Below are 26,885 nucleotides of genomic sequence, written 5' to 3'. Positions count from 1 at the left end.
AAGGAGTTTTAGCTTCATCTTATCAAATACATTTTCATGGAGATATTGGAGTGGTGAAAGTAGTTTGTTTCGAAACACAACCTCTGTGTTGTTTCTCTTTGTTGGCCCGGCTCATAAAAATTTGAAGAAACTGTTGACGGCAACGTCTTCCCTTGCTCTTGTAGTAGCGGAAAACACTTCAATCGCGACATTTTTCCCGTTCTTCTCATCTGCAGCTCACCTGTATAAGTGCTTTGCACTACGAGGCAGCTGCGGCAAGTGTTTGAAGGCAAACCCCCGGTTCGAGTGCGGCTGGTGCGTAGGAGATAAGAAGTGCTCCCTCAGACAGGAGTGCACTCCCCCCGAGACCACCTGGATGCACGCTACCACTGGAAACAGCCGCTGCACGCACCCAAAGATCACAAAGGTAAGCCCCAATTTCAGTAATGCATACAAAGATGTTGGAAAGGTGTGTATGAAAGATAAATTATATCTGTGATGTTACAGTAACATGATATTTATGCTTAACATGCAGTCCCATACTTTGTAAAACAAAAAAACAACAAAAGGCAGGTTCTTGTTGTCCTTTCATCAATGGCATTACTGTCTTGCAACGACAGTAATGCCCAGAAATTATTTTTTTCCTTCTCAGCGAGCTTCATAATTGCAAAAAAATAAAAAAAATAAAAAATCAAATGGAAAAGATTTTCACTGTCACCTAACGGCATAACATCACAGCAGGCATTAATAGTTCTGTCTAAGCTCCTAATTTTATAAACTTGAAGTTGAAGGGAATGCATAATCCTTTTGCAACTTGTCCTTTTCGATTCTGTTTTGACTTGTGGCTCATGATGGGACAGAAATCGGCCAAAAGTCGTTGACGAGTGATGACGTTGCACTTGGAGCAGGAAACTTGATTATCAGTGCATAAAACAATGTCAAACCAAGACCAGACGCAGTGACAGCAGTGTCTCCTGCTTTAATGTAGCATCATAAGGATGAGGAATTTTATGCTGATTTATCCAGTGACAAAGAGGAAGTTCAGAGAAACGTTGCCATATGCTGCCACCAGAGACTGTCCAACTGGCTGAATAGTACATTAGCATTTAAAATGCAAGTTCATAATAATTCAAATATATATAGGCCAGCAATTATTTCACTCTGAACAGTCCTGAATATTGCTCAGACTGATATTGCAATATATTGTGCAGCCCTAGTCACCAGTCCAGTGGTTCTGTAAACATTATCAGTGGATGGGAGCAGATGAACATCCCACATTTCTACACATTATTTATCAGCCCTTGTATTACTATCTGCTGTTTCATATATTTTGTTTCACCTTAAAAAGTCACTTCATGCTGATGCTTTCCATGTGTATTAGATGGAAGTTTGTCTTTCATTTAACTGAGAAACTGAAACACCAAAAAAAAAAAAAAAAAAGTTTATGCTGACGTTCAACACTCATGGTAACATTATTGGTCAGAATAGGAACTTGCTTGGACCCATTTGTTTTCCGGTTGCATGAACTGTAATGTTGTCGCCCCTCAGGTTTGGGTTGTCAAATCCCTTGAAGCCAAGTTTTTGATGTTGTTCTAATAATCCTGGGGCAAAATGTGTTCTCTTCACCTATTTCACAAAGCTGACCCTCATTTCCTGCAACAAGGACCTTTGGGGAAGGAGGTCACTCTGTCCTCTTTCTTCTGCTGCCCATAAGGCGGCCATTTTTCTATTGTTATATTCTTGCTGGGTCATTTTTGACAAGAAAATAACCTGTTTTCTATTTACAGCCACAGGTGCATTTCCACACTGAGCATCTATGACAAACTATGTCAAACTATTCAGTTCTTTATCAAGAATTGTTCAGATTATATGCTTTACCTTAGTTTTTATTTACCTCTGGAAACCAATGATTTAATTGCACTTAAAAAACAACAAAAAATTAATGTGTGAAGGAAATGTTGGCGTACCCTACCACCGGCTTTGTCCCCTTTGGGTGAAGTAAGGTCAGACATCAATTTCAGGAAACTTTCCCTCCACTCCTCACTTTCAGCTCTCAGATGTTGATCAAGTCACCCAAATATTTGATTTTGACCAAAAGGATAAACGTGTAAGCTTCAACTCTGCCCAGATGTTTCAGTTTCTTAGTTGTCAGTCAGTCCTTGATAGATTTACTAGTGTGTTGTGAGTCATTGTCATGTTTTAGGGTTCACTTTTTCTTGAGCTTTGATATTTTTTTTTTCAAAATGATGTTTGAAAGCAATAATTTGCTTTAAAAAGAAAAAAAAACAATGAATAATTTAAGTTTTATACTTTATGTATACTACACAATATGTGGTTCAGCCCAACACAGACGGGCGAGCATGGAGGGAGGAGGCAGTCGACATGCACGATAAGGCCAAGCACACTGACCAGATTATAGACGAAGACACACAAAGATGCAGAAACGGTGGTGATGCTGAAGAGGAAGACGGGAGAAAACCTAAGATGTGTGTTTCTGCTTATTGTTTCCCACTGCGGGTAGCCTGCATGTTCGTATGCTCTTTTGCACACGTGCGCAATGATAGGCTGGGGGAGCTGAGGCATCTAAACACTACGGTGTAACCATCTGTTGCCATCAGCAACCATGGCGGTGGTCCTCGTCTGACTGTGACCCGGGTCACGATGCCCACAGTGCTCACCACTGGTATGGACACACACACACAGCCCAGTGTGAAACTAACTCACTGGTCTGTGAGACATGTCTTGACATTCAGCCCTTTTAGCTGCTGTCACTTTTTCCTCTTTTATTTAGCCATTATGATGTTCTTTTAATCAAAACATATTTAAAATCAACACCTTAGCTGAAATAGATGTTATGTTTAACAGCTGAAAGAAGTGAGAAATCCATGGTAATATACATAATTTTAGATGCTTTCTCCTTTCTCTAACGGAGACTCGTACTATTATAGCCCTTAGTACTTTTTTTGTGCGACAGGCTGCGTTGCCTCGAATCCTTAATGGAGATATTGGATAATTGGAGCAGTGGCACATAGATAAATCCCTGAACTAATGCTCCTTCTCCCTTCATCCTCGCTTCAGTTATCTCTTAGAAACAAGCATACAGAGACAAGGGGGCTGTGTGTGTGTAGGAGAGAGGTGAGGGGGTGGTGGCAGGCAGGCAAGCAAGCATGTGCTCCTGCATGCATATGTAGGGCTAAATTTTACCCTCTGGGCAAGATGTTGGTGGCAGTCAAAAAGCTGGCACCGACGAGCTCCAGACTCAGCAGGAGAGAAAGAGACGCTGCTGGTTTCAGAGGGCAGGAGGAGAGACAAAGACGAGCCGAGCTGGGGGAGACGCCGGGAAGAGGCATTATCGCCTCACTCCGCCACCGTCCTCTCCACCTATGACATTTACAGTCTGACATTTAATGCCAAAAGAACATCCGCAGATGACAATCTCTCTCTCTCTTTTCATTCACCGTTTTATTCTTTCAGCCAAAGAGCATCACATCGGACACAAAAATTCAATACAATTTTGCTTCCTACCAGTCACTCGGCCAAGTCCGTTCTCTCCCTCCTCTCCCCCCCCTTTTTTTTTTTTTTTTAAGCCTTCTCTTTATTTATTTCTGGCAGCTTTGTTTCGTGTTGCACTGTGCAAGCTGCTCTGTGGCCTCTAATTTCACTTGGATTGGAGGCATGCTCGGTGCTTTATCCAGGAAGGAAACGCCACAGAACGTAGAACAAGTGTCGACACAGTTGGCTGGAGACTTGAAAACAGCAAGTAGTGCCCCTGTTTGTTGTGCAACTTCCCGTTTGATGTGGCTTGATTGTGGTCAGCTGGGCACCGTTTCCATAACAGCTCCGGCACCTGAACCAGCAGTTAATGTTGGGCGTTAAACTCTGATTTCAGAATTGGCAAAAATTAGGGCCGTAAGCTGCTAAAGTCCTGATTTAATTTTTGGAGTGTTTCTCTGCCTTTACTCTTTCCACCAAACTCAGACTTGTGTGTTTGTTTACATATACAGTTTCTTTTTATTATTATTTTTTACTTATTGTCACTTTTAGACAATAAGTGTACATCAGTGGATTTTTCTTTTATTGACCAACAAAAAGCAGTTCGTAATTAAATAGGCATGTTGTCAGTATTTTTGCAATTTGAAATTTGAAAGTGTGCTTTTGTATTCAATCCCCTCCATTCTGATGTTACAATAGAATAAGAATAAGAAGAATTGCAACAGATTGCCCTCAGGTAAATAGTAAATGGAGTCCACTTTTTTATATTTGAATCTAATGTTAAATTCAGCTTTATTGTGAAGACCTCAGTGAATAAACAGCTCCAAAAAGGCAAAATAACACAGTAGATAGGGCAGAGGTGTGAAGAAAGGGTTGGTTATAAAACAATGCCCCGGGCTTTTTGTTCAGTCCATCGCCTACAAAAAAGGGTAAATCTACCAAAAATATAAATCCATATATATATTCTTGTTAAAATTATAATACAATAGACAGAGGTTTGTGTCAAGTGATAAAATGCAAAAATGTCGACTACTTTTGCACGGCCCTCTACATAACACCCCCTCTAACTCACAAGTCGACATTTGGAGCAATAAAACAATCTCCAGCTGGCGTGACCTGTATAAATGTCCTCAAGACCATGTTCAAAGTCGCACACTGTGCCTCCGTGTCCCAGTATTGAGCGGAGATGTCCCCTTACTGGTCCTGGATGCTACCTGGCCCACCATCATCCATCATCTCCTGCTTGCTCGTTCCTTTGGGACAGAAAGAGCATCGCAGTGAGCCCTCAGAAACCAATTAAAACGGAGCTGGCCGTGCCAGCGTGGGGGCGGTAATGGTGCATTTTTTAGTGCTTCTGCATGTGGCACAGTTTTTTTTTTTTTTTTTTTTTGCATTCTGTCAGCTTTTGAAAATAAGAAAGTGGATTACATAAATGATCAGCTTTTTTCTGTGGAGAAGTGCAAATGTCATTTATGTGCACATGAAAAAGCCAGTGATTTCTCCACAGTGCGCTATTGAGCTCTGAGATTTTCAGCCTTCACATCTAATTGTTCTCCTCTGTGCATCTTTACCACATCAAGTTTTCCTTTTTTCCCCCCACATTTTTCCTCTACAAGTCCCACGCTCTTGTCATTTTTCCCATCTTTATAGTGACCTCTGTCAACACGGAGATAGATTCTGCTCGTCTCAGAGGCTTTTATCGACCGGACCACTTTGATTTGCTGATCGAGTTTTAGTGCTGAACAATGAGCCTCATTGTTACTGCACAAGCAGACATAAAATGGGCTAGTGGCGGTGTAAATGCTTGCAATTCCTGTCCATAAAGGAACAATTACGGCAAGATGTCAGCTGTTTACTTTTTTACGACTCTTTCTGTGCCCTCTGAGTTTAGCTAGAATGTTGTAATTGGCCCCGAATGGATTTTGACTTCTGACATAATGTTCTACACACATCTCCATTGATTATCTTATTAATAATTCACTTAGTCAGCTTGTAAAGGCTGTTATATTTATGTCAGTACCGTCGTCATTTTGTTTGTGACTTTTTTGTTTTTCTGAGAGGCTTTCACGCTGCAGATAACTTCAGAGGCCTTACGCAGCGTGCATATCATCTCTCCGTGCCCCCTGCTTTCTTCTCCCGTTCTCCTCCCCCTCCTATAATGAGCAGATGCTATCTGTGCTCTGCTGCTTAGTCAGACACAATGGGCCTGACACAAAGCCTTCAACACAACAGGACAAGGATGCTACAAAGAAGAAAAAAGAGGCTCTGAATGGGCGTGAAGCGTAGTGACGGCAAGCGGAGAATAGAGCGAGTGTTTAGGCTGGCGGCTTTTATCAAAAAGGCCTTTTTGTTTCTGCTGTTTAGCTGTTGATGTAGCAGCTCGCGTGTATGTGCGTTTGATAAGCTGCCACTTATTGAGGAAGAGAAGTTGATTAACATATCTGAAGATTCCGGCTGGGGGAAAACTACTCCGGAGCCTTTTAAAATGCACATTTAGAGCAGAGCAAAAGCTGCAAGTTGGAGGAAAGTTGAAAAGGTTTGAGAGGGAGAAGAGAAGAGATGCTCATCAGTGCCTGAGCTGGTGCAAGATGGAAAGCAGTTTATTTTTATCTCTGTGGCATTTCAGCTCTGGCCTTCGTGACACTGCACTTCTGTCAGCAGCGTTTGGAGCGGCTGCGTCTTACACTAACCAGCCACAGTTTCCGTAGTTCTATTAGACCGAAGATCTTTGTGGAAGGTAACGCTACTGAAAAGAGTTGCCTTGAAGGACCAGTCTCATTATCATCCAGAACGGCTCAAACACCTCCAGGAGGTGTTGTCATTAGCAGACGTCCACGCTATGGTCCAGTTTTACTTTCATCAAGTTTGATTCATTAAATTAATTTCCTATTGTTTGAAAGTGTAAGATCCTGAGAGTATGACTAGCCTGAGTAAAAATTCCAGAAAATTCACTGTATGTCGAAGTTATCATAAAAATGTAAATAAAACATTATCCAACTGATTAAAATTAAGTTCTTTAGTTATTTCACATATTGGCAGGTTCATTATTTGTGGTATCTTTTCAGGTTGCCAGCCTGTAGTGGACGATTTAATAGACACACCTGCCAGCTGTAGGTTTAAAATTTCTACCCTTATAAGACTGAGGGGTGGCCCTCCTCTAGGGTCCACAACATGACGGGTGGTATAATATATATATATATATATATATATATATATATATATATATATATATATATATATATATATATATATATATATATATATATATATTTTTTTTTTTTTTTTTTTTAATTGTAAGTTTCACATCTAATATTTACCCCACTAACATCGTTACACCCAACCAGCAGCATCTCCCACATTCCTCGTCCAGCCCCGTTCTCCCCCCTCTGCGTTGCTTCAAATGACCCCTCTGCCCTGCCATGCTCTAATCCAATTAGCTTTAGGCCTAATTATGGTAGAAGTGACTGATTGCCATTGTCTGCATATAGGGCTGGATGAATAGGAAGTGATTAGCGACCAGGCTGGCACTTGGTAGCTATTAGCACCTCTGCTCACCTCTCACAGACCTTGAGGGGAAAGAAAGGGGATCCCTAGTTAAAGACTTTGAGTGTTAAATGTGCAGATCAATCATCCCTGGTTGAGCGAGAGATAGGAGTGAGTCTGAGAGAGATGGGTCCAGTGTGAGAACTGGCAGACTGGGATTGTTTAGCTGAACAGAGATGTACTTAATGGGGCTGATGAAGTAGCACTCCTCGCACAACACAGTGACCATATCAACGTTCATCACGCAGCTTAGTAGAGCGATTTGAAAAGCTGTTAAAATCCCTTGAACTTTTTCACATTTTGCGACTTCACAAACGAAATCTTGATGTATTATTATATCGGGATTTGAAAAAGAACAACACAAAGTGCCCCATCCCCATCCCGGACTCTTTCATTAAATACATTGTACAACCATGTTTGCGTCATTCAGTCACTTAAAACAAACCACACGTGTTACACATTAAGTCTCTATGAATTTACTAAACGTCTTCTTGTTGTTTTCGTCTTTCCGCCAGCTGTACCCGGAGACGGGGCCCAGACAGGGAGGGACCATGCTGACCATCACCGGCGAGAACCTGGGTCTGCAGTTCAAAGACATCATGGGCGGAGTCCGCATCGGGAAGGTGCAGTGCATCCCTCAGGAGGACCAGTTCATCAGCGCTGAGCAGTACGTTGACACCGTCAGACGTCTTCCCATCCATTCACATTACGTCTAAAATGCTCCACTTCCCCCTGCTTGTTCTAGTCCCATATCGATGTGACACTGGGCGTTAAGCACAACAATCTCTCTCTCTCAGACACCGTTTCATAAAACCCGTAAAGGTTAAAAGCTGTTTCCTCCGCTCTAACAGAACCAATTCCTTTCAAAGCGCCCCGAGCTCTGCACGGAACCGCCGCCGCGCTGCAGACGTGCGGTCCATGTGGATGTGAGTGACGGCAGATAACAATGAACTTTCATTCCCCGCAAATTATGACAACGAATAAACCGAATCACGTTGCCTCCTACGCCGGATCCTTTTTTTTTTTTTTTTTTTTCTCAACTCTTCTGATTTTAAGATGCACCAGATTAATAGTATTTTGAAATTGGAAGTGGGTGGTTTTCATTCTATGAAATTGCTTCGTAGCTAAACGGTTGTCATGTGAACGCCTCCTCTCATTAAGTTACATTTACTGCTTTCTTGGAAATTCTGAATCCCAGCGGGTGTCGTAGATTTAATTTAACTCTCATTTAATAACTGCAGCAGTACATTCTGGGAAGCGCATTATTTGCAACAGCCAGAAAAGCCCCTTCGCTTTATGTTTCAGCACCGTCTCTTTTAATATGACTAAGGTCTTTGTTTTAACTGTGAAAGGTCACCTCATCCGTACAGAGCTTTTTTTTATTTTTTATTTCAGATACAAGTAATATCATGCGAGTCATGCATTACACTTCATTTGCCATCAGAAAGATAAACAGCGCCCTTTTGTAGCTGCTCAGAAATCGCTTGAGCTTCATTATGTTTTGGAAAATTATTAATACCCCTTGATTATTGTTCACATGTTGTCACCTTGAAACCACAGGCTTTAATTTGTTAATTCTGATTTTTTTTGGGTGGGGGATTTTAGACCAACACAAAGGAGGACAGTCACAATAGCAGTGCTGTTGGGTCACTAATGGGGTAATTAAGGTTTAGTGTTATTGTTCTGACTACAATTTATAAGTGTGAGGCTTCCAACCAATGTTCAGAACTGAAGAAGCCTCTTGAAGGAGAGATGAAATGTCTTCTACAATCTACATGAGTCCAGTTGCCTTTTAGAACCACCTTTCACTGCAATTACAGCTGCAAGTACTTCAGGTTATACATCATCCAGCTTTGTAAAGTTAGAGACTATACTCTGTTTCTTTTACTTTTCCGCCAATAGCCGAAACTGAGTATGATTAGATGGAGCGTATGTACAATTTTTGGGAGTTGTTTTCTTCTAGACTGACTGATCCAGGATTGCCCTGTATTTATTTTTATCCATCTTCTCATCAGTTTTGACCAGCATCTCTTTCCCCTACTGATGAAAAGCTTGCCTCCAGCACAACTCTGCCACCAGGCAACTTTCACTATGAAGACGGCGCTGTTAAGAGTGACGCAAAGTTTTACCGTTTCTCCACACTTAGCATTTTGCTTCTTGTGTAACCAGAGCAATTTCTTTGCAGACTTGTTTGTCTTCCACCAATAGTTCTTTGAATGTTTATTCTATAATAATATCGAATTACACACAGGTGCACTTTGAAATGCCTTGTTGCTGAAAATGTGCTATATAAATAAAATTACCTTACAGGTGGATTTTATTTAGTACGTTTTGAATCCATTTAAAACTTTCGTGATGCAGGTTGGTTATAAACACTTGCTGCTGGCAAACAATCTGGACTAATTGTCATTAGCCTTCCATTTTACAATTATACATTACTCTGCGTTGGTCTGTCACATAAAGATAAAACACAGATTTGTGGTTTTAAGTGACAAAATGAGAAAAGATTTAATGAGTATAAAAAGTTTGCAAGGAACCCAACAGGAGTTGCAGTCTGTCTTATATTGAATTCATTTTTCCAGAGAAGCAGAGAATACAAGAATTTGGGACGAGGAAGAAATTTGGGACGCTCGTGACAGTTTGAGACGTCTTCGGTATTCACGTTCTTGCTATGTAGCTGTCAGCTGACACAAATCTTTCATTTGCTGAGTTTTGCTGCGCAGCCCCAGCTGACTTAGTTTTCTGTCTGCCTCCTCACTTAGAAGGAAAGGCAAGAAATGTGACTTTGATGGCTTGACAGTAAAAACAACAGAACGCCGCGCTGCTGATGACAGGTGTCGCCAAAATGGGTAGTGACATGTCAATTGTGATCTATAATTTACGAACTCTGATTTTGTTTTTCCGTTTATAGCGGTGGATTCAAGAGGAATAAGGGTGAGTTCGTCTCACAGACTGTCTCATTGAAGCATAAGTGTGGCTGCATTTAGCCATTAGATCCACCTGATCAGATCAATCTCTGGACTGATCAAGGATTTGGGGAGGGATGATTTTTGTAAAAGTGACCTCTTGACACAAAAATAATTCCCAGTTCCTTTTTTTTTTTTTTTTTTTTTTTTTAATCAAATGTTTGACATAAAATGTAAAAGGGGAAAAAAGCAGAGTTGGCTACAGAGCTGTGTGTTTCTGTATGGAGTAAAAGTGTTTGTAAAATAAAACCAAAAATAACAAGGCCATGATCTTATGTTACTTTTTAGATTAGCATTCAGTATTTCTAGCTACATATTAGGCTGAACAGTCTTTGTCTTGAATAGGGACCAGAGGCAACATCACACTGTGTATGAGATGCAGCAAAATAAGTGTTACTTAGTTCTTCAGTTAATAAAGTATTGACAATGTTTTAAAACAAGTAAGAAAAAAAAGACATGACCGACAGGTTAAACTATTCTTAAATATATTAGAAATTGTTGTGTTTAGCTTTACTAGCTGTGACCATCAGTCTCCTTATGTTTTCTATTTAAAGATGTATTGTTTTTTTGTTGGGTTTTTTTTTGTGCTCGGAAGTACAATTTTCTAAGTTTCCAGTCGAAAATATGACAAAATCCTAATTCCAACTGGGAAGCTCTGAGCTTGTAGACTAACCCAAAGTTTATTTTCTAATATACCTGCCAAGCATAAGTTAGAGATGATGGTCGATATACATTGCTTCCGTACAAAGCTCTGTCAGATATATCTAAAATATCTTTAACATCTTCTTTTTGTACATTAATGTGTAAAACAGAGACAAACATTATTTTGTCCAGGAGGAGAAAATGCTGCAAGTCAATGATTCGATGCAATCTGCTGAGTTTCCTCAGAGAACTTTTTGAACTAATTTGAATAATTAACTGAGTTTAATGTACTGTTTGATAACTAGGATTATTTGGATTGCATGCGTGATTTAATTGACTTTTTCTTTTTTTTTTTGTAAAATACCTTGAGAGGACATTTATTGTGAATTGGCTCTATACAAATAAACCGAATTGATTTATTTTTGGCTTTTAATATTAATAGTGGTGCCTCAATGATTGGCTAATTCCACTGTTTTCCATCTTGCAGTTAATAATTGAGGTTTGATGCATTTCTCTGCTCTGAGTTTTGTTTTCCAAGTCGAATCAAAGCAAAATACAAGATAAAATCAACTATTAATCTCATTCAAAGGAAATCCCTAGTCAGATTAACTCAGAAAAACAATATAAAGTGCAAAAAAATTAAACGGGCTTTGGAAAATAGACTAGAAACACAAAAAGACAAGAAAAGACTATGTACATAATTGAATTAATACTGGAGGTGAATGTAATAGATGTGAGGTTATTTCATAAATCCTTCTTGCAGATGGATGACAACAGAGTACGCCTAACAATTTTAGAGCAGTGAGTATGCAAAACTCTGCATTAATAGCATTTTGTACACTGAGGATGTATCAATCTGCCCCTGGAAGAGCTGCCCACAGCCTCCACCGTCTGTAGACTAAAGTGAGACTTCCAGACGATTGCCAACATTTTCTACTCCAGCAGGATTTGGGTGTGATATAACTCCAAAAGATTAAAACACTCCAAATTTGCTATATGCAAATTTGGAGTGTTTTGAGAGTCTTTTGGCTAATTTGTGTAAAATTAGCCAAAAGTAAGTTTTGCAACTTTTGTGGTCCCATCTCAATTTTTACTACTTTCACTTACAATAATACTTGCAAAATTAGTATTATTTTCTCAGTAACAGCATCTATGTCAAAGAGTGTTATCCGAGTGATCAGCTAGCGGTTGGATCTAATGTGTCCACTGATCTTTAAAATAGAAGATATTTTTTACCAATTAGGGCAAAGCGTAAAATGATCCAATTTCAGTCACCAGCTGATTACTGGGTCCATCTGTAGTTTAACCGTTTCAGCTCTGTGATGCTGCAAATCTGCTACAGCGCCACGCTAAAGATGAGGAGGGCGTGGCAGGCAGTTAGCCTGTCATCCTAATTATAAGTGATGTTAGCCATATGGAGCCATTAGTGGCCTGATTTCACTTGATGTTCCTGTAACCCCATCAGATCTGGAGTGGAGTGTTTAGGACTGACAGCACAGGTCAAAGGTCAGTGTCTTGAAAAAAGAGGGGCGGAGGGGGTCCTCAAACAGCTTGGTAAAAATGTGAACACATTGTTCTCACTACCGCTCTTCATCCTTTTTGTTTCTGCCGGCACTTGTCATCCGCCTTTCACCTGGTCTCAGTTTCTTTGATTGAACTGAAGGAAATGGAACTTCGTCATTCGTCTCAGTCATTAAACATTGACAAAGCTGTGGTTTGTCAATATGTGTGATATTGTGACACATATTGTAATGTGTCACAATATGATAGGTTTCACTCTCTACTATTTTACATTTCAACGTGATAATCTAAATGCTAGCTCGGTGTCGCCAGCCGTCTTCTGCTGCGGCTGGAGCCACGTTTCTGACTGAGAGATGTCCGGCATTTTAATCGCGGCCCCGTGTCATACCAGGAGACCTGGGAATAAATGAAAGGGAAAGTAAAAACAATTGTATCGGAATGCGAAATTCATTGTTGCCGCCGCGCCGTGGTTGCTATGGCCACCTGCAGGGAAGGAAGGAAGCAGCAGAGTTAACAACTTATCCCAGGGTGGGGAAGCTGAGGAGATGTGTAAGATATGAGCACGTTCAATTAATCAGCCTCTCTCTCTTTAATGTTCTCTCTCCTTCCTTTCTGAGCTCTCTCTCTCTCTCTCTCTCTCTCTCTCTCTCTCTCTGGTCTGCACTCTCGTCCTCTCGCTCTGTCTCATTCGTTCGCTCTGGCTAATTAACAGTCAACTGTGTCTCCAGTGGCTGAAACATGAAGTTTGTGTGTATGTGATGTGCGTGTGTGTGTGTGTGTCCCTGCAGGCTGCACCACCACTCTTCTCATTGCTCGATAATTTCTCCAGTGGATTTTCATTTGGCCAGCCAGCGCCCAAGGCCGTGCGCTCTGCTTACGGTTCTACAGTATGAGCTAATGCAGGCTTAGTGTACACAGGAGCAGAGAAAACGCTTCCATTTCAGATGAGATTTTAAATGTTTTTTTTGTTTCTGAACATTCGTTGTTCTATGAAGGACATGCTGTAGCTACAGGACAGACAGATTTTAGACTCACATTAGGAAAAGCAGTTTTTCTGTTCAGAACATCATTAAGTTCGCCTGAGCATCTCCTTGTATTTTTCTTTCCCAACATCTTTTTTTTGTTGCAAGCTTTTCTAAAACAGCTTCTGAACTAAAGCAGTTTCCATCAGGAAAACTTTTCCCTTTCGCTGCCGTCCTTCGCTCCTTGTATGTAAAGCCCCATAACACACTGCTGCCTAAGTAGGAAAGACACGTTTAGGTGAAAATAAATAATGCGAGTAATTTGAATTATGTTATATTTATGCATTAACATTTTCAGATTATTTGCATGCGCTGGTGTGTTATCTTTTGTGAGAAAGACAAATAAATGAAACTTGCATTTCTTAACAGGTTTTTAACAGGTGACAATAAGTCATCTATTGACTTTGCACCAACAACTGCTGCTCTTGAAGTTTTTGAACACTCATTTTACTTCTGCTGACTCTCCACAAACTGAGCCACTGTCTTTAAGAAACCACTTTAACGCCGCTCTGTTTTCCATCTCTTCTAGGATAGTGTGTCGACTGCTCGATGCGACGGGTTACAGAGTGCAGGAGGCTCAGGTGGAGGTCTGCGTGGGGGAACAACCCTGCATCAACCCCGACTACAAAACTGTTTCATCCAAGGCCTTCACCTTTGTGGCAAGTGTTTCTAATTAAAAAAACCAGCTATGACAAGAGTTTCTACGCTGATTTTGTAATTGCATTTGACAGCCATGTAAAAAGCACAGTTATTCCTGACCCGTTTATCCTCCGCCCCCTTCATTAGTCTCCGTATTTTTCCCGCGTCCATCCCTCCGCCGGGCCTCTGTCTGGAGGAACAAGGATCACCATCGAAGGCAGCCATCTTAATGCAGGGAGCGCTGTGATTGTGAGGATCGGCCTTCACCAGTGCACTTTTGAAAGGTAACAATAATTATGTTTAAAATGCATTTGTTGAGATTTTGTTTCTGAACTGTTGCCAATCGTTGTTTGTTTCACATCACAAATTTTGAGATGCTTTACTTTTAGTCGACGCAACATTGTTGCATTACTAAAGGGAATGTAGTCTATCAATTAAACCTCTCTTTTTTATCAACAGTGATGTACACGTATCTTGGCTGTTGCAAGATTTTGAAATCAAAAGTAGCTAAGGTTACTGCTGCAACAGGTTTTGGTGTTTTCAAATTGTTTTGGTTGGAGTTAGAGATGCAAGCTGAATTCACCTTGTCTCAGCTTTACTCGCCCTGACCGGTGACCTTCTGGTTGAAATTTCAATAATCCGAATAGGGAACTGTCTCCAGGCATTAGCAGTACATGCCAACAGTACCGTAATTTATCTATTTATTAGTATCGGTAAATCTGAGGAACCACAAAGATGTAAGAACCTATTTTTAAAATTAAAATCTATTAAACTACAATGTGCCTACTGTTCATTCTGACTCCCAGTGAGAGCAAAAGTGGGATTTTTGACCCTGTATTCTGACGCGAACGCAGCTCGTGAGCGACAGATACCGACAGCAATCAACAGTTTGCATTTTCAGTGTCTCACGACTCACGGGAGTCGAAATCTGTCGATTGCAGAATCCCAGGAGGGGGGAGTGCTCCTAACACACATGTAATATATATTTTAATGGATAAGATGGATTATTGTTTTAATATTCTTTCTCCAAACATACTTCTATAACTGAACAATACCTACAGACGTCTCAAAATGTGTTAAACTGTTTGGCCCATTGCACTGCAACACCAACATGTATTTACATCCCCATTTGAAGGAGTACATGTTGGAATACAAGCTTTTTTGAGCCAGTATTCCAGTATTTGTGATTAAATACTGAGAATGTTTAATCACAAAGTCCAGATTAGGAGACAATTTCAGAAGAGTCAACAACAACTTAGTATGCCATGAACATCTGGCTGTGATACTATAATGACCAACATTTTACATGTGCAAATGATTGGAACTTTGTCATGATGACACAACTGATGCTTTATGTAAAGCTCAGTGTTTTCACGTTGGCAGAAACACTTCTCTTGGAAATGTGTACAGCGGTGGCTCTGTCTGCATTCCACCACACAATCTTGGATGAGCTTGACAGACATGCAATGTTGACAATATATCATCAGATTTACCCTGAAAATTGTACTTTGATATGCACACTTAAGTGTTAAGGTTACATCTCTAAGTTGAGCTAAGTGTGTTCAGTGCTGGATGGTGAATGTCACACTAAATTTGTTCCATTTGTGTGACTTTGTAACATTAGAACATTTTCAGCATTAATGCCTGTTTTATACTTAAATCTCATTATTTCTCAATTAATAACACTGGGGAGTTTTGTCCAGGTCCTGGTTCTAGTAAACAGGTGAACAGAAGGTAAAATGGGTTAGCTACAACAGGCCAATGAGAGTCAAAAGGCCGGTGCTCAACTGTTAATTTGCATTTGCATGGCTCTCAGCAACTTCATTTAAATACGAAAACCTCTGCTAGGCACAAGGAGCCGGGGGTGATAGGGGAACACGGACACACAGCGTTTTTGACCATCCTTGGCAGTGCTCTACAATTTTCCACTCTGACAAAAACCTCTTGCCGATGGCCCTCAATCTCCATGCGCACGGCAGAACTAGGTGCCAATAGTTGTTGAAAATCCCACTTTTCGTGCAACAGAAATTTCGACCGTAGAATAGCAAAGTTGCTGTTTCTCTCTTTTTTTAAGCTTCCTATCCCTCTCTGTCATCACACATGATGGATTTGGAAATGCTGGCGGTCTTTTGGAAATCTTAATTAAAGGACTTGCATTCTCTCAGGAATACACATGCACACTGCTGTTTTAATAATTGTAGCTCTAGCTGCACTAACTGCGGTAATAGCTCACATGACATGCTCTCTCACACATACATTGTGAGGTCACCTTTAAACATTTCTTATGGATCACAGAGAAATCAAAATTGGCTGAGATTGATACCTGCAAATCAATCGTTTTACCAAAAAATTAAATAAAAACTGCTGTCAGATAGTGACCACAAAATTCTGATCAGCAATCTCTAGTTATTTGGTTTTTTTTCTCATGTTTCTTCTTAGCCAATAACTAATGTGTTTGGTTCATCTCTATTGGTTAGATTCAATCCAGTTTCCATTCTCTCCCTTTATTTGAAGTGTGCCATAATTATGTATTGGCAGTTTCTGGTTACTGTTTGTGATTTGCAGCAGGTCTGAGGAATGCAGCACCTAAGATGATGACCTGCAGGACTGTAATTCACAGCAATTTTGAGAATGATAGTGCAGCGTTCTCAGAGGAAACTGATATCACTGTTCAGCTATGTTGTGAAAGGCTTAAGTGCGAAGCCCTCGTTTTGTCAGAAATATGACTATAATTTGAAAGGAATGATGTGGTTGCGAATGATTGCAACAACAAATGTAGCTTGTGCCGAACCCTAGTCCTCATATATATATATATATATATATATATATTTAGAAATGGTTGTTTTGATTGATTATTTAGTTCACAGAGTCTGCAATCAGTTTCATATTTATATTTTCGTGCTTGACTAAGATGTGCCAGGGTTACACAAGAAGACGTAAATTCAGTTATATATGACCCTTATATAACTGAATAAAAATATTTAACAATTTTTATTTTATTTGGCAAACCGGTAAGACCATGTAGTTAGAAATAAAAAAAAAGAAACTTTTAATCGCTCAGAAAATTATTCCTACTGTATATTTTTAGAGCCAGTTCTTTTTCCACATGTGTTTTGAAAGTTGCTTCCTTCTCTGATGCAACAAGTGACGGGTAGAATTAATGAGCTTGGATCCTTCAAGATTTTTTAAGCACATCAAAAGAAAAAGTGGAAGCCAATTTAAAGCTCTGTAGCACATCACCAGAAAGGTGAGTATAATAGTCTTGGCCTTTCATTCACTGAGCAGCAATAACCTTTATGGCCAAAGTAATGACCTGGTTGAGTCTATCTTTTTAATGCGTCTTTGTATTCAGTGGGGCCTTTGCTTTAATCAAAGCCTATTTACCCCGAGTCACTCATCCTCTTATCTCCCCGTGCAAACCCCCGTTTTTTTTCCTCCTCCTTTTTTTTTTCCTTCCCATATCCTCTCTTGGCTTCTTTTGTGTGGCAGCAACCTTGTCAAAAAAAAATACGTTCGCCACACCACAGGCGCTCTCGACTTCGACGACGTTGTGAAAGTGGTTGTCATGGAAACACAGCACCAGAGGAATGTGGAAAATCTTTTCCATTTCTTCTTCTTTTTTTTTCTTTTTAATTGTCCTTCAATTTCATCCCCTGCTCTGTCTCCTCTCGGTCTGAAGACGTGGTCGTTGTTGGAATTGGTCCCTCCCCAGGGAGACAGCAGCAGCAACATGTTCAACAAAGCCGCCCGATAACCCAGATTTTTGGTCAGCTGCCCAAATCTTGCCCTAGAAAACTGCAAGTTGCCAAGAACTGGCTCCAGGACTTTGCTTTCACACCTCTTCTTCTCTTCCATCTTCGTTTTACTTTCACAGCGGATCTTGAGGGAAGAGTTGTGTATGGATCGGCTTGCTCCCTCTGTGATCAGATTTGCTCCAGGACATTGTACAAGCATCTGCAGGAAAACTGAAGGACTTAAACAGATTATTGATTCACTTACAGGGACGTACAAAAGTATTCATACCCCTACTTATACACACATGCATTCACGCAACTTTTCCATATTTTGTCTTGTTACTACCATAAACTTAAGTGAGTTTTATTTGACCAAATAAGTGCATAACTATGACAATTTCAGATTTGCAGAATGAAAAAGATGGTTCTACATGATTTTTTTAAATTTTATAAGCAAAAATGAAAATTGCGCAGCATTCATTCAGTATTCTGATTCAATAAATATTAGGACTACTTTTCAACTCGATCACAGTAAAATGTGTTCAGCTGTGCCTCTACTAGCTTTGCACATATACAAACTGAAAAATGTGTCTTCATTGCAAAACAACTCCAGGTCTATTAGGCTAGCTGGGGAGATAATTTCAAGTTTTATCACAGATACTCATTTGGCGTAAAACGTGGTTTTTGTCTGAGTCATTGTAACATATGAATATGCTTTGGTCTGAACAACCAGAACTGGATTACACTGGATTTGATTAACGTTTTTTAGTGAAACGGGTCTAATTAATTTAGACGCTGCACCTTTTTTCATAAATAAGCCGTGTGTCATTTTCTTTCCTCTATTAACTACTTTGTTGGTCTATAACCAAATAATTCTCATAAAGTGAAATGGAGCTCATGGTTATGATGTGGTAAAATGTGTGAAAATGTCAAAATGCTTTTAGAGTAAAGATGTGCAGAATTTTACTCTAAATGCGTATATTCAAACTCATAAAATCTTTGCCAATGATGCCCAAACTTACTGTTACAAAGCCGTTGCATGAAGTTTCTCAGCTGGCTGTAGATGGTTGTGTGTCCGTCAGGGAGAGGGTTACATTACTCTAGGAGACGACCAGCTACATCAGCTTTTTCAGATCTGTTAGCCAGAAGAAGCACAGGAGGGGAGGGAGAGTCGGCTAAGAACTTCACCACATTGTGGTTTTAGCTCTCAGTCAAAGATATTTGCCTTGTGGATCAGTAATTCCCAGCAAGAAGTTGTACGTGCGCCTCTGCTATTTTATCATGTCTCATAAATCACTTATGAGCTATTTTAAAGATACGTTGTTTTTGTTTTTTTTTTTTCCCAGTCTGAGTCCTTGGAGCAATAAGTTGAACCTTCATCTCATCTCTCTCTCTCCATCTTGTCCCGTTCCTTCTCATCCAGGCGGAGCAGCAGGGAGATTGTGTGTGTGACGCCGGCGGGGCAGTCCCCGACGCCCACTCCGGTCATGGTGGACATCAACTTTGCAGAGCTGAGGAACCCAGAGGTCAAGTTCAACTACACCGACGATCCCACCATCCTCAAGATCGAGCCTGACTGGAGCATCGCCAGGTACGGCAGCCTTTCCGCAACGCTTCTTGAAATTCAACCTTATGAAGTGATTGCCACAGTTTAGAGGAAATTTAAAACGGGTTTGATTGTCGTTAGTAAATGCCGCGATCCGAATGACCCTCTCCGGTTTCCGTATGGCTGAATCTTGCTCTGACGTTGAATAAATTAGCATCATATTTGATGTTTTGTTATCTATAATTTACATCTGTACAGTGTTTTCATCTCCGATTCCGCTTGATGTGGTGTCCGTCTGCAGAACACACACAAATAGCCTCGATACATTATTAATCCTTTGAGGTGGTTAGACCTCCGGTTAAGACTCTTTTTTTAAAGGAGCGCAGCCGTCCTAACTCAAACAACGAACTCTCCGCGAAGCGTGATGAATGTTTTATTTTGCCTGCACATTCCCCGTCTGGTTCTCAAAGAAAAGCAAAGTTTCCCTCTCCATCGTCACCCTCATTTCTCTTTCTTAAAGCGTGATATTTATTCTGTTTATGTTTCAAAAGTAAACCTTTGAGAGCAGAACAGGGGTAAAAAGAGGCTCCTGAAGCAGCACACTGCTGACTGATGAGCTGAAACAGAGATGTATCTGTAAATATTTCTTGACTTATTGAAATCAGCCTGCATAGCCACAGGAAGATTTTCCTCCGCAAAACTCAAGCTGCCACGGAGAAGAGGGGAAGAAAACCAAAGCTGGGAGCCTTCACATCCTAATGGGCTCTCATGCATGACCTAGAAACTCCTCCGCTGTTCGGTTCTGAAGGGACACCAACACACTTTCAACTCTCTAGTTATTTTTAAAGCTCTACGGAGTTCCAGGAAGTTCTGCATTTTCTTTAATTCCTTCTAGACTTTCAAAAATGCTGCAATCGCAGAAGTAAGTATTCAGAAATGCTAAGCAAAAGATAGAAACGATGGTGAGTTTCAGAGAGAAACTAATTGGTTTCTTGTTGAATAAAGTCCAGATTTGGTGCTGTTCAAAAAATTTAATGTATCTAGAAGTTTTCCAATTTTATTTAGTTGTATCAAAACACTTCAGTTTATTTTATTTGGATTTTATATAATAGACAAACCATCAGGAAGTAGTGAAGAGTTGTAACTTTGGGGAAAGAGATATGTGAGTTTCAAAATGTTCTCATCAAATGTGACTAGCATTTTTGTCTCTGCAGAAGAAAAGCATATGATGCTGTCTAGTATGGTTTACCATTTGTATGGTGTGTTGGTGTGATGTTGGTTTTCTGCTATGTAGATTATTTGGTATGTAGGCCAAGAAGATTCATTTTTGTTTTCATCAAAATCAATCAATCAAATTTTATTTCTGTAGCATGTTTCAGCAGCAAGGCATTTCAAGGTGCTTTACAAAATTAAAAAACTAAATAAAAACAGCATGTGACAATGAACAATGAAAACATGTGACTGGAGCACATTTTTTATGCATTTACTTTGTAACTTAGGTGGCTTGTGGCAAAATGCAAGTGAGACTTTCTTATGAAATGATTTGTCTTTAAAAGGGCTAACCTCTTGTCAACATATTGTCACACCTGAGCTGTGGATCTCTGCAGCACCTCCAGAGTTACCACTGGCCTCTTGGCTGCTTTTCTGGTTAACGCTCGTCTCGTCATTTTCACTGTCTTAGTAGGTTTGCAGTTGTGCTACGCTTCTTCCGTTTTCAGGGGTTGGATTAAACGGTGTGAGATGTTCAAAGCTCGGTGTTTTGTTTTATGAACTAACCATGCTATAAATGACCTGTCTGATGTGTTCCTGGGTCTCTAACAAATCTCCGAATGCAAAGGCATGCCGCAGTTTTTTTTTTTTTTTTTTTTTTTTTTTTTTTTAAGTAATTTTAAATCTGTGGACAAATTCAATTAATTCCAATCCTTTTAAAAGGCACTTTAGTATTTAACTCCACCCTGACTGCTGTTCCAAGTCCCATTTTTCCCACTTCAAACATCGTGTCAAGTGTAGCACTCATCGTCTGCGTTGTCACAGGGGGCTGAGGTGAAAATAAAAGCGTTTAAAAACTCTGCAGGGAAACAAACACTCACATCACAAGAAATGGGTGTGAAAGGATGAGGAATCTTAAAAGGAGCGAACTGAGGGGTGAGGGTTAGAAAGAAGAATAAAGCAAAAGCTACAACCTTGAGGGAAATGACCTCAGTGCTTGATTTGAGTTTGTTGTTTTATGTATTTATTTATTTATTTATTTTTTACTTTGTGCACCCAGGAGAAGGAGGTACATGGTTCACCTGACCAATCAGGCTTTTTTTTTTTTTTTTCTAGAATGCTGATTTTGTCACGATTTCTCCTTTGGCCACTGTGTATTTCTGGGGAGATGCACTGGCTTTTTTTTTTTTTTCTTCAGGAAAAAGCATCCTTCAACTGAAAGCAGTGGCTCTGTAGTCATTATACACCATAATGGTGTCTTACTAAAAATTGCATAAAGCTGCGGTTTGTAACATTTATAAAAGCATGTTACTCACATATCTGTTAAAACTGTCACTATGTCTTTACAGTGACTCATATGAGTCATATAATCTGTGGAAAAAAAATAATAAAAATCTCCTTCCCGGTGCTCCTTTTGCCATCTGCAGAAACACTCCAATAGAGGTCAGAAATAACCAATCAGAGCCAGGAGGAGGGACTTAGGGCTGTCAATCATGCGCTAAAACCCTCCTCCGCACAGCGCACTCAAGCTTAAGATTGCTAGTTGGCTGCAGCTGTGGTAATACCGGAGAAACAACCCAACCTTACTGGAAAACTGTTTATCTACAGCTGCAGTGGAGCAGAGATCAAGGGGAAGGCTATGAGCAGCGGGTACACCAGGGTGATTTACACCGCTAAGCCCTCCACCTGACTTTGATGTATTTCTGCAGCTGGCTGTGGAACCACAGAGAGAAAACAGAGGAACTTGGTTTTGTTTAACAGTCCTACTACAATTTTAGAGTAATCCTGCACATTCTGGAAGCGTCTGGCATTTGACGCAGGTATTTCCCAGATGTTTGAAAGCCTGACCTGACCCCTTTTGAAAAATCTGTCATCGATTCTTAGTGAAACATAAACTTTAGAGGGAAGTATAGAATTTTGACAAGTGTTGCCTGTCAGAGTTTTGTTATATTGATACATGTGTGTTTACCTCGCTGTTCTCCAGCTGTGGTTTCTATTCTTCCACCAACAAAGCACATAACCACATGTGAAGCGTTCTCATGTGTTCCCTTCCCACCCCAGAAACCACACCGTGTGGCCTCCTGGAAGCCTCTCAGCCTTTTCTTGGCTCAGGTGACGTTCCCCGTCCCGCTTGGTCTCGGTCCATTTCAAGGCCAATTTTACTAAAAGCTGTGCAGTTTAAATCACCTCCCCTCTAATAACAGCTTTGTTTGGCCCAAACTCAACACAGCCGACTCGGAAATTGAGAATAGGCTTGTTGTATGTCTTTATCTTATAATGCTAAGCTGTATGGTGTGAGGGTCTTTATGTAGTGCTGCTGAGAACAAACAAACATGATCAGTGAAAAGGTCAAAAACCTTCTTTCACACAATATAAGCTCAGACACAGAACATCTTTTTTTTTTTTTTTTTTTTAACAACGGTACTTTGCCTTGTTCGGGAATTGTTTGAGCCAAAGCGTCTTCAGCCAGTGCATCATTTTTATACGGCCGTGACTCACATTAGCTCTGGACTTGGGTAAGTTGTGAGCTAACTTAAACAGAATCTGTCAGGAAGCCTCGCGTCAGATAAAGTTCAGCCTCGTGGGCCAGCAGAGGCCGTCGACGAGGCTGCGTGGCGATACGGGCGTCTCGCCCACATTATCGCATGTCCCCGCCGGTCATCATCATATATTCCCATAAAGGTCAAAACTGTGTGTCTTGACACCTTGCGCTTATGTGCATTTCCTATTAAAAATACCAGAATGCAGCGATATTACACTGCTTGTATGTCCTTTGACTGCTGAGATGCAGTGAATAGAGGCCAGAGGCTTCTGCGGTCTGAAATAACTATGTATTCACCTCGTCTTCACCCCTGCCTACATTTGGGTTTAAACAAGCTTTTAACATTCAGATGACGGTTGTAGCATCACACTCATTACAGCAAAAATGGTTTCCATGAATAAGCAGGTGAAAGGCTGCACATTATTGGTGAATTGCCATCTGAAGGGTCCTGCTGGATCCCACAGAGAACAGATTTAGTCACTTTTATCTCTGCATAAAAGCAGCAGGAAAACACAGTGGGAAGCATGAGAGCTTATAAAAATCGTGCTTTTCTTTAGCTGTTGCATAATTGTCATTTTCATGTTTTTTTTCCCCGCTTTTAATAAGCTGTTGTTTTTGTTATTGTTTTTTTTCTCCATATGTATTTCTTATAGCGGAGGTACAATGCTGACCATAACTGGGACCAACTTGGCCACCATCAAAGAGCCCAAAATGAGAGCCAAGTATGGAGCGGGACAGTCAGAAAATGTGAGTTTCAGTGTCTGCACCTACACTCTTTTTTTCTTTATTATTATTATTAACATTATTCACAGCACAAAAACAACTACTGATTGAACTTGGTGAGAGAAAAAAATTACACATATTTTTAACGGCACAATAACTGTCTTAATATCAATTTTGATATTAACTTTAAAAAAAAACATGTATCTGAATTTAAATTATTGCAACATCAAAATAAAATCATCTTTTAACATATCTGTGCATGTGGTTTAATATTACCAGCTATCGTATTAAGTACACTTTGTTGAACTGGATTGATGTTGTTCTCCTCATTCAACATATCTCAAAGTTGCTGTACTGGTTTGAGATTTGCTGATTTGAGGGCATAGGAGTGCAGTGAACTCAATGCTTTGTTCAAGAAACCAGTTTGAGTTGGTTTGAGCTGTATAACATGGTGCAACACTTACTAAGATGTGGTCATAGTGGTTGGACATGTTGGCAGCAGTACGTGTGGTATGATGGTTAAACATTGCTCAGTTGGAGCCTAAAGTATTCCCCTCCCCCCAATTTGATTACACCAGCACCGCCAGCAGCGTGAACATTTTAAACAAAGAATGATAAATCCACGCTTTCATGTTGTCTATGGCAACTTCTGAGCCCTCCTGTTTCAACATTGCTGCTGAAATCAAGTCTTCTCAGACATCTTCTTTCTAGTGTTTGAACTTCCAGTGTTGATAAGGATGAGTAAATTCTAGCCTCAGCTTCCTGTTCTTGACTGACAGGCGTTTCATTTGATGCGGTCCTCTGCTGTTGTAGCCTGTCAGTTCAAGGTTGGACTTGATGTGGCTCTGACACAGTTTTCCACATACCTTGAATGTAACAAGTGTATGTGAGTTATCTAGATTCTGGGTACCGTGTTTTTTTCTTTTGTTTTGTTTTTTTACAGGATATCAGATGTTTGTTTTACGCTCTAGACAGCCATCCCAAATCCTTTAAATAGTCTTTTCTTTTTTTTTTCCTCCATTTTGATCCTCGGTGTGAACTTCTGCAAGTCACCATGTCTAGATGCCTAAATGTACTTCTGCCATGTGATTGAGCAGGGTAATTTTGACTTCTGATTAATATGTGAAGCAAAAAGGGGGGGAAAAAAGTAAGTTTCTCATTAAAATATGCAGTAACCACAACAATAGTCTTAAACTATATGACAAATTTTCTATAAAACTTTAGTTCATCCTCGGTGAGCAACAAAATTACTGATTTCAACATTACTTTACAATTAATGTACTTTTTTTTTAATTAAAGAATTGAACTTATATTTTATCAGCTTCTTCAAAGAGATTCTCATTCCTCAGAGGAATATTTTAACCCCAACCTAATTAAGTGCCAATATGGAGGGGGAGGACTGTGGGTAACCCTAGGAAACGGGATTCAGCCTTCATCTCTCCCATTCTTTGGACAATCTAACTGTTAGATTATACATACTCGCTATACACACACTCATAGTCTTGACCTGTCGGTCAAGCTGCCCATTTTCTGTTTGTTTTTGATGTTGAATTTCCTTTTAGCAGTTTAACCTTTGAAATGTCAACTAGCAATAAAGCTGCTCTTGCAAATCCCCCTCTCCTCACCCTTCACCACGGGGCTCAACTAACCTTTTTTTTTCACTCTCTCACGTCAAGCTAAAAGTAAAAATATATATATATATATATATATATATCCCACACTTTCCTTTTGTCCCCCCTACATAACTGCAGAGAGGTGTATTTATTGACCTATAAACACCATTCATCCTAGGTGTTTGCACAAACACACAGATGTTTCAATGTGTGGTGCCTGGCAGACGTTTTCATACCTTTGACCTCCTTTAGTTTGCTACCCTTAAATAAAATCCAATTTGATTTCAGAAGTATCCAAATAAGATCATAGAGTCCACCTGTGATTAATCTGAATTTAGATACAGACAACTCTCAAAATTTTCAAGGGGTTTGAAAACTTTTTGGAGGCGTTTTAACAACGTAGGTGAATCTATCCAAAGGTCACTTCTGCCATCCTGTGTTGCCGTTAGCAGCCATGAGCTGACCACTTCAGTTTCCCTCCGTCATTAGGGGCTAATTTGTTCTAAGTGTCGAAACCCACAGGGTATATCCAGATGATATCAACACTGATTACAGCACTGATGTTATTAGGCCGCCTTTTCCTCATTATGTCGTTACAGACACATTTAATCAGTTGCATCACATAACCCTGTTTAAGCCCTTATAACAGAGCTCATGCTTGAGTTAACCTTTTTATTCCCTACTCCAGTGAAACTGCCTCTGAGTAAGAAGTAGGGTTTCTACTTTATCTCGAAAAGTCTGGATTTTGTTGCGTTATTATATGCCGAGTCTGAACAGCTACAGCCAAGAGGACTGAATATGAATTAAAAAAAAATTAAAAAGGATTTCTTTCTTTTATATTGATTCATATGTATATTATGCTCACTTTTGTTGATATTTAACATTCCAACACTATTCTTTTGCCAGCCCATTCATTATTTTGTCTTAAAGTTTTCTGACAGAAGCTAAAAATAAATTCACATCCATTCAACCATACAAAATTCTTACCTCGTTGCTTTTTTTTTTTGCATCTAGACCCTTGTAAACCAGGGTTTTAAACTACATCCACTATTTTTTAACTGTGTCTCACTTATCATACAGATAATACAGTCTATCTGAGGGAAGGTTTTTAGATTTAAATGTTCACAATTATTTAAAACTGTTGAAATTTGCTCCTTACCATTATGTTATAATAATAATCATCATTATAATAAAAAATGTAATTCTCTGTGATCCATAACATGTTAGAAATAACTAAAATTTAAAAAGAATGACATGGTGACGTGAAATGGCAAGTGCCTGCTCAAGACATATCTTTATTGTATTGCTATTTCTCCCTGCATTTTAGAACTGCACCGTTCTCAACAACACAGTCATGGTTTGTCTGGCTCCCTCTGTGGCCAAATCGGGCAAAAGCTTCTCTGAGATGGGCACCAGTCCCGACGAGATTGGATTCGTCATGGACGGCGTGCGCTCCGTGCTGGTGATAAACGAGACGTTCAGCTACTACCCAGACCCAGAGTTTGAAACCCTCGGTCCCAAGATGGAGCTGAAGCCCAGCTCACCACTCATACTCAAGGTAAGTTGCTTTGTGTTCACGGCACTTATCTGTTACAGCCTTCTCTCTGTCGAACTCTTTTTTTTTTTTATTCTCCTGCTAAATGATGTCTATTTTTTTCCTCTATTTTTCCTCTGTGTCCCTTCCCAGTCAACGCCTCTGTGCGTTTTTTCCCTC

General features: G+C 40.0%; 1 protein-coding gene across 4 annotated transcripts in view; it reads left to right on the top strand.

The window, feature by feature from the left end:
- plxna1b (plexin A1b) overlaps positions 1-26,885 on the top strand; it is a 211,239-nt gene that overhangs the window by 153,881 nt on the left and 30,473 nt on the right. For all 4 annotated transcript variants that reach the window (XM_014993939.2, XM_014993937.2, XM_014993941.2 and 1 more), the window contains exons 12-18: positions 216-406; positions 7,530-7,681; positions 13,695-13,824; positions 13,952-14,088; positions 18,962-19,129; positions 23,489-23,582; positions 26,499-26,729. In XM_014993939.2, the coding sequence (XP_014849425.2) occupies positions 216-406; positions 7,530-7,681; positions 13,695-13,824; positions 13,952-14,088; positions 18,962-19,129; positions 23,489-23,582; positions 26,499-26,729 (1,103 nt within the window). The remainder of the gene's footprint in view (positions 1-215; positions 407-7,529; positions 7,682-13,694; positions 13,825-13,951; positions 14,089-18,961; positions 19,130-23,488; positions 23,583-26,498; positions 26,730-26,885) is intronic.

The sequence above is a fragment of the Poecilia mexicana genome, unplaced genomic scaffold (genome assembly GCF_051168715.1).
Source record: "Poecilia mexicana isolate PSO_F unplaced genomic scaffold, ASM5116871v1 scaffold_5, whole genome shotgun sequence".
Taxonomy (NCBI): Eukaryota; Metazoa; Chordata; class Actinopteri; order Cyprinodontiformes; family Poeciliidae; genus Poecilia; species Poecilia mexicana.
Note: the sequence above shows the minus strand (reverse complement) of the source record. Positions and strands in the feature narration are given on the sequence as shown.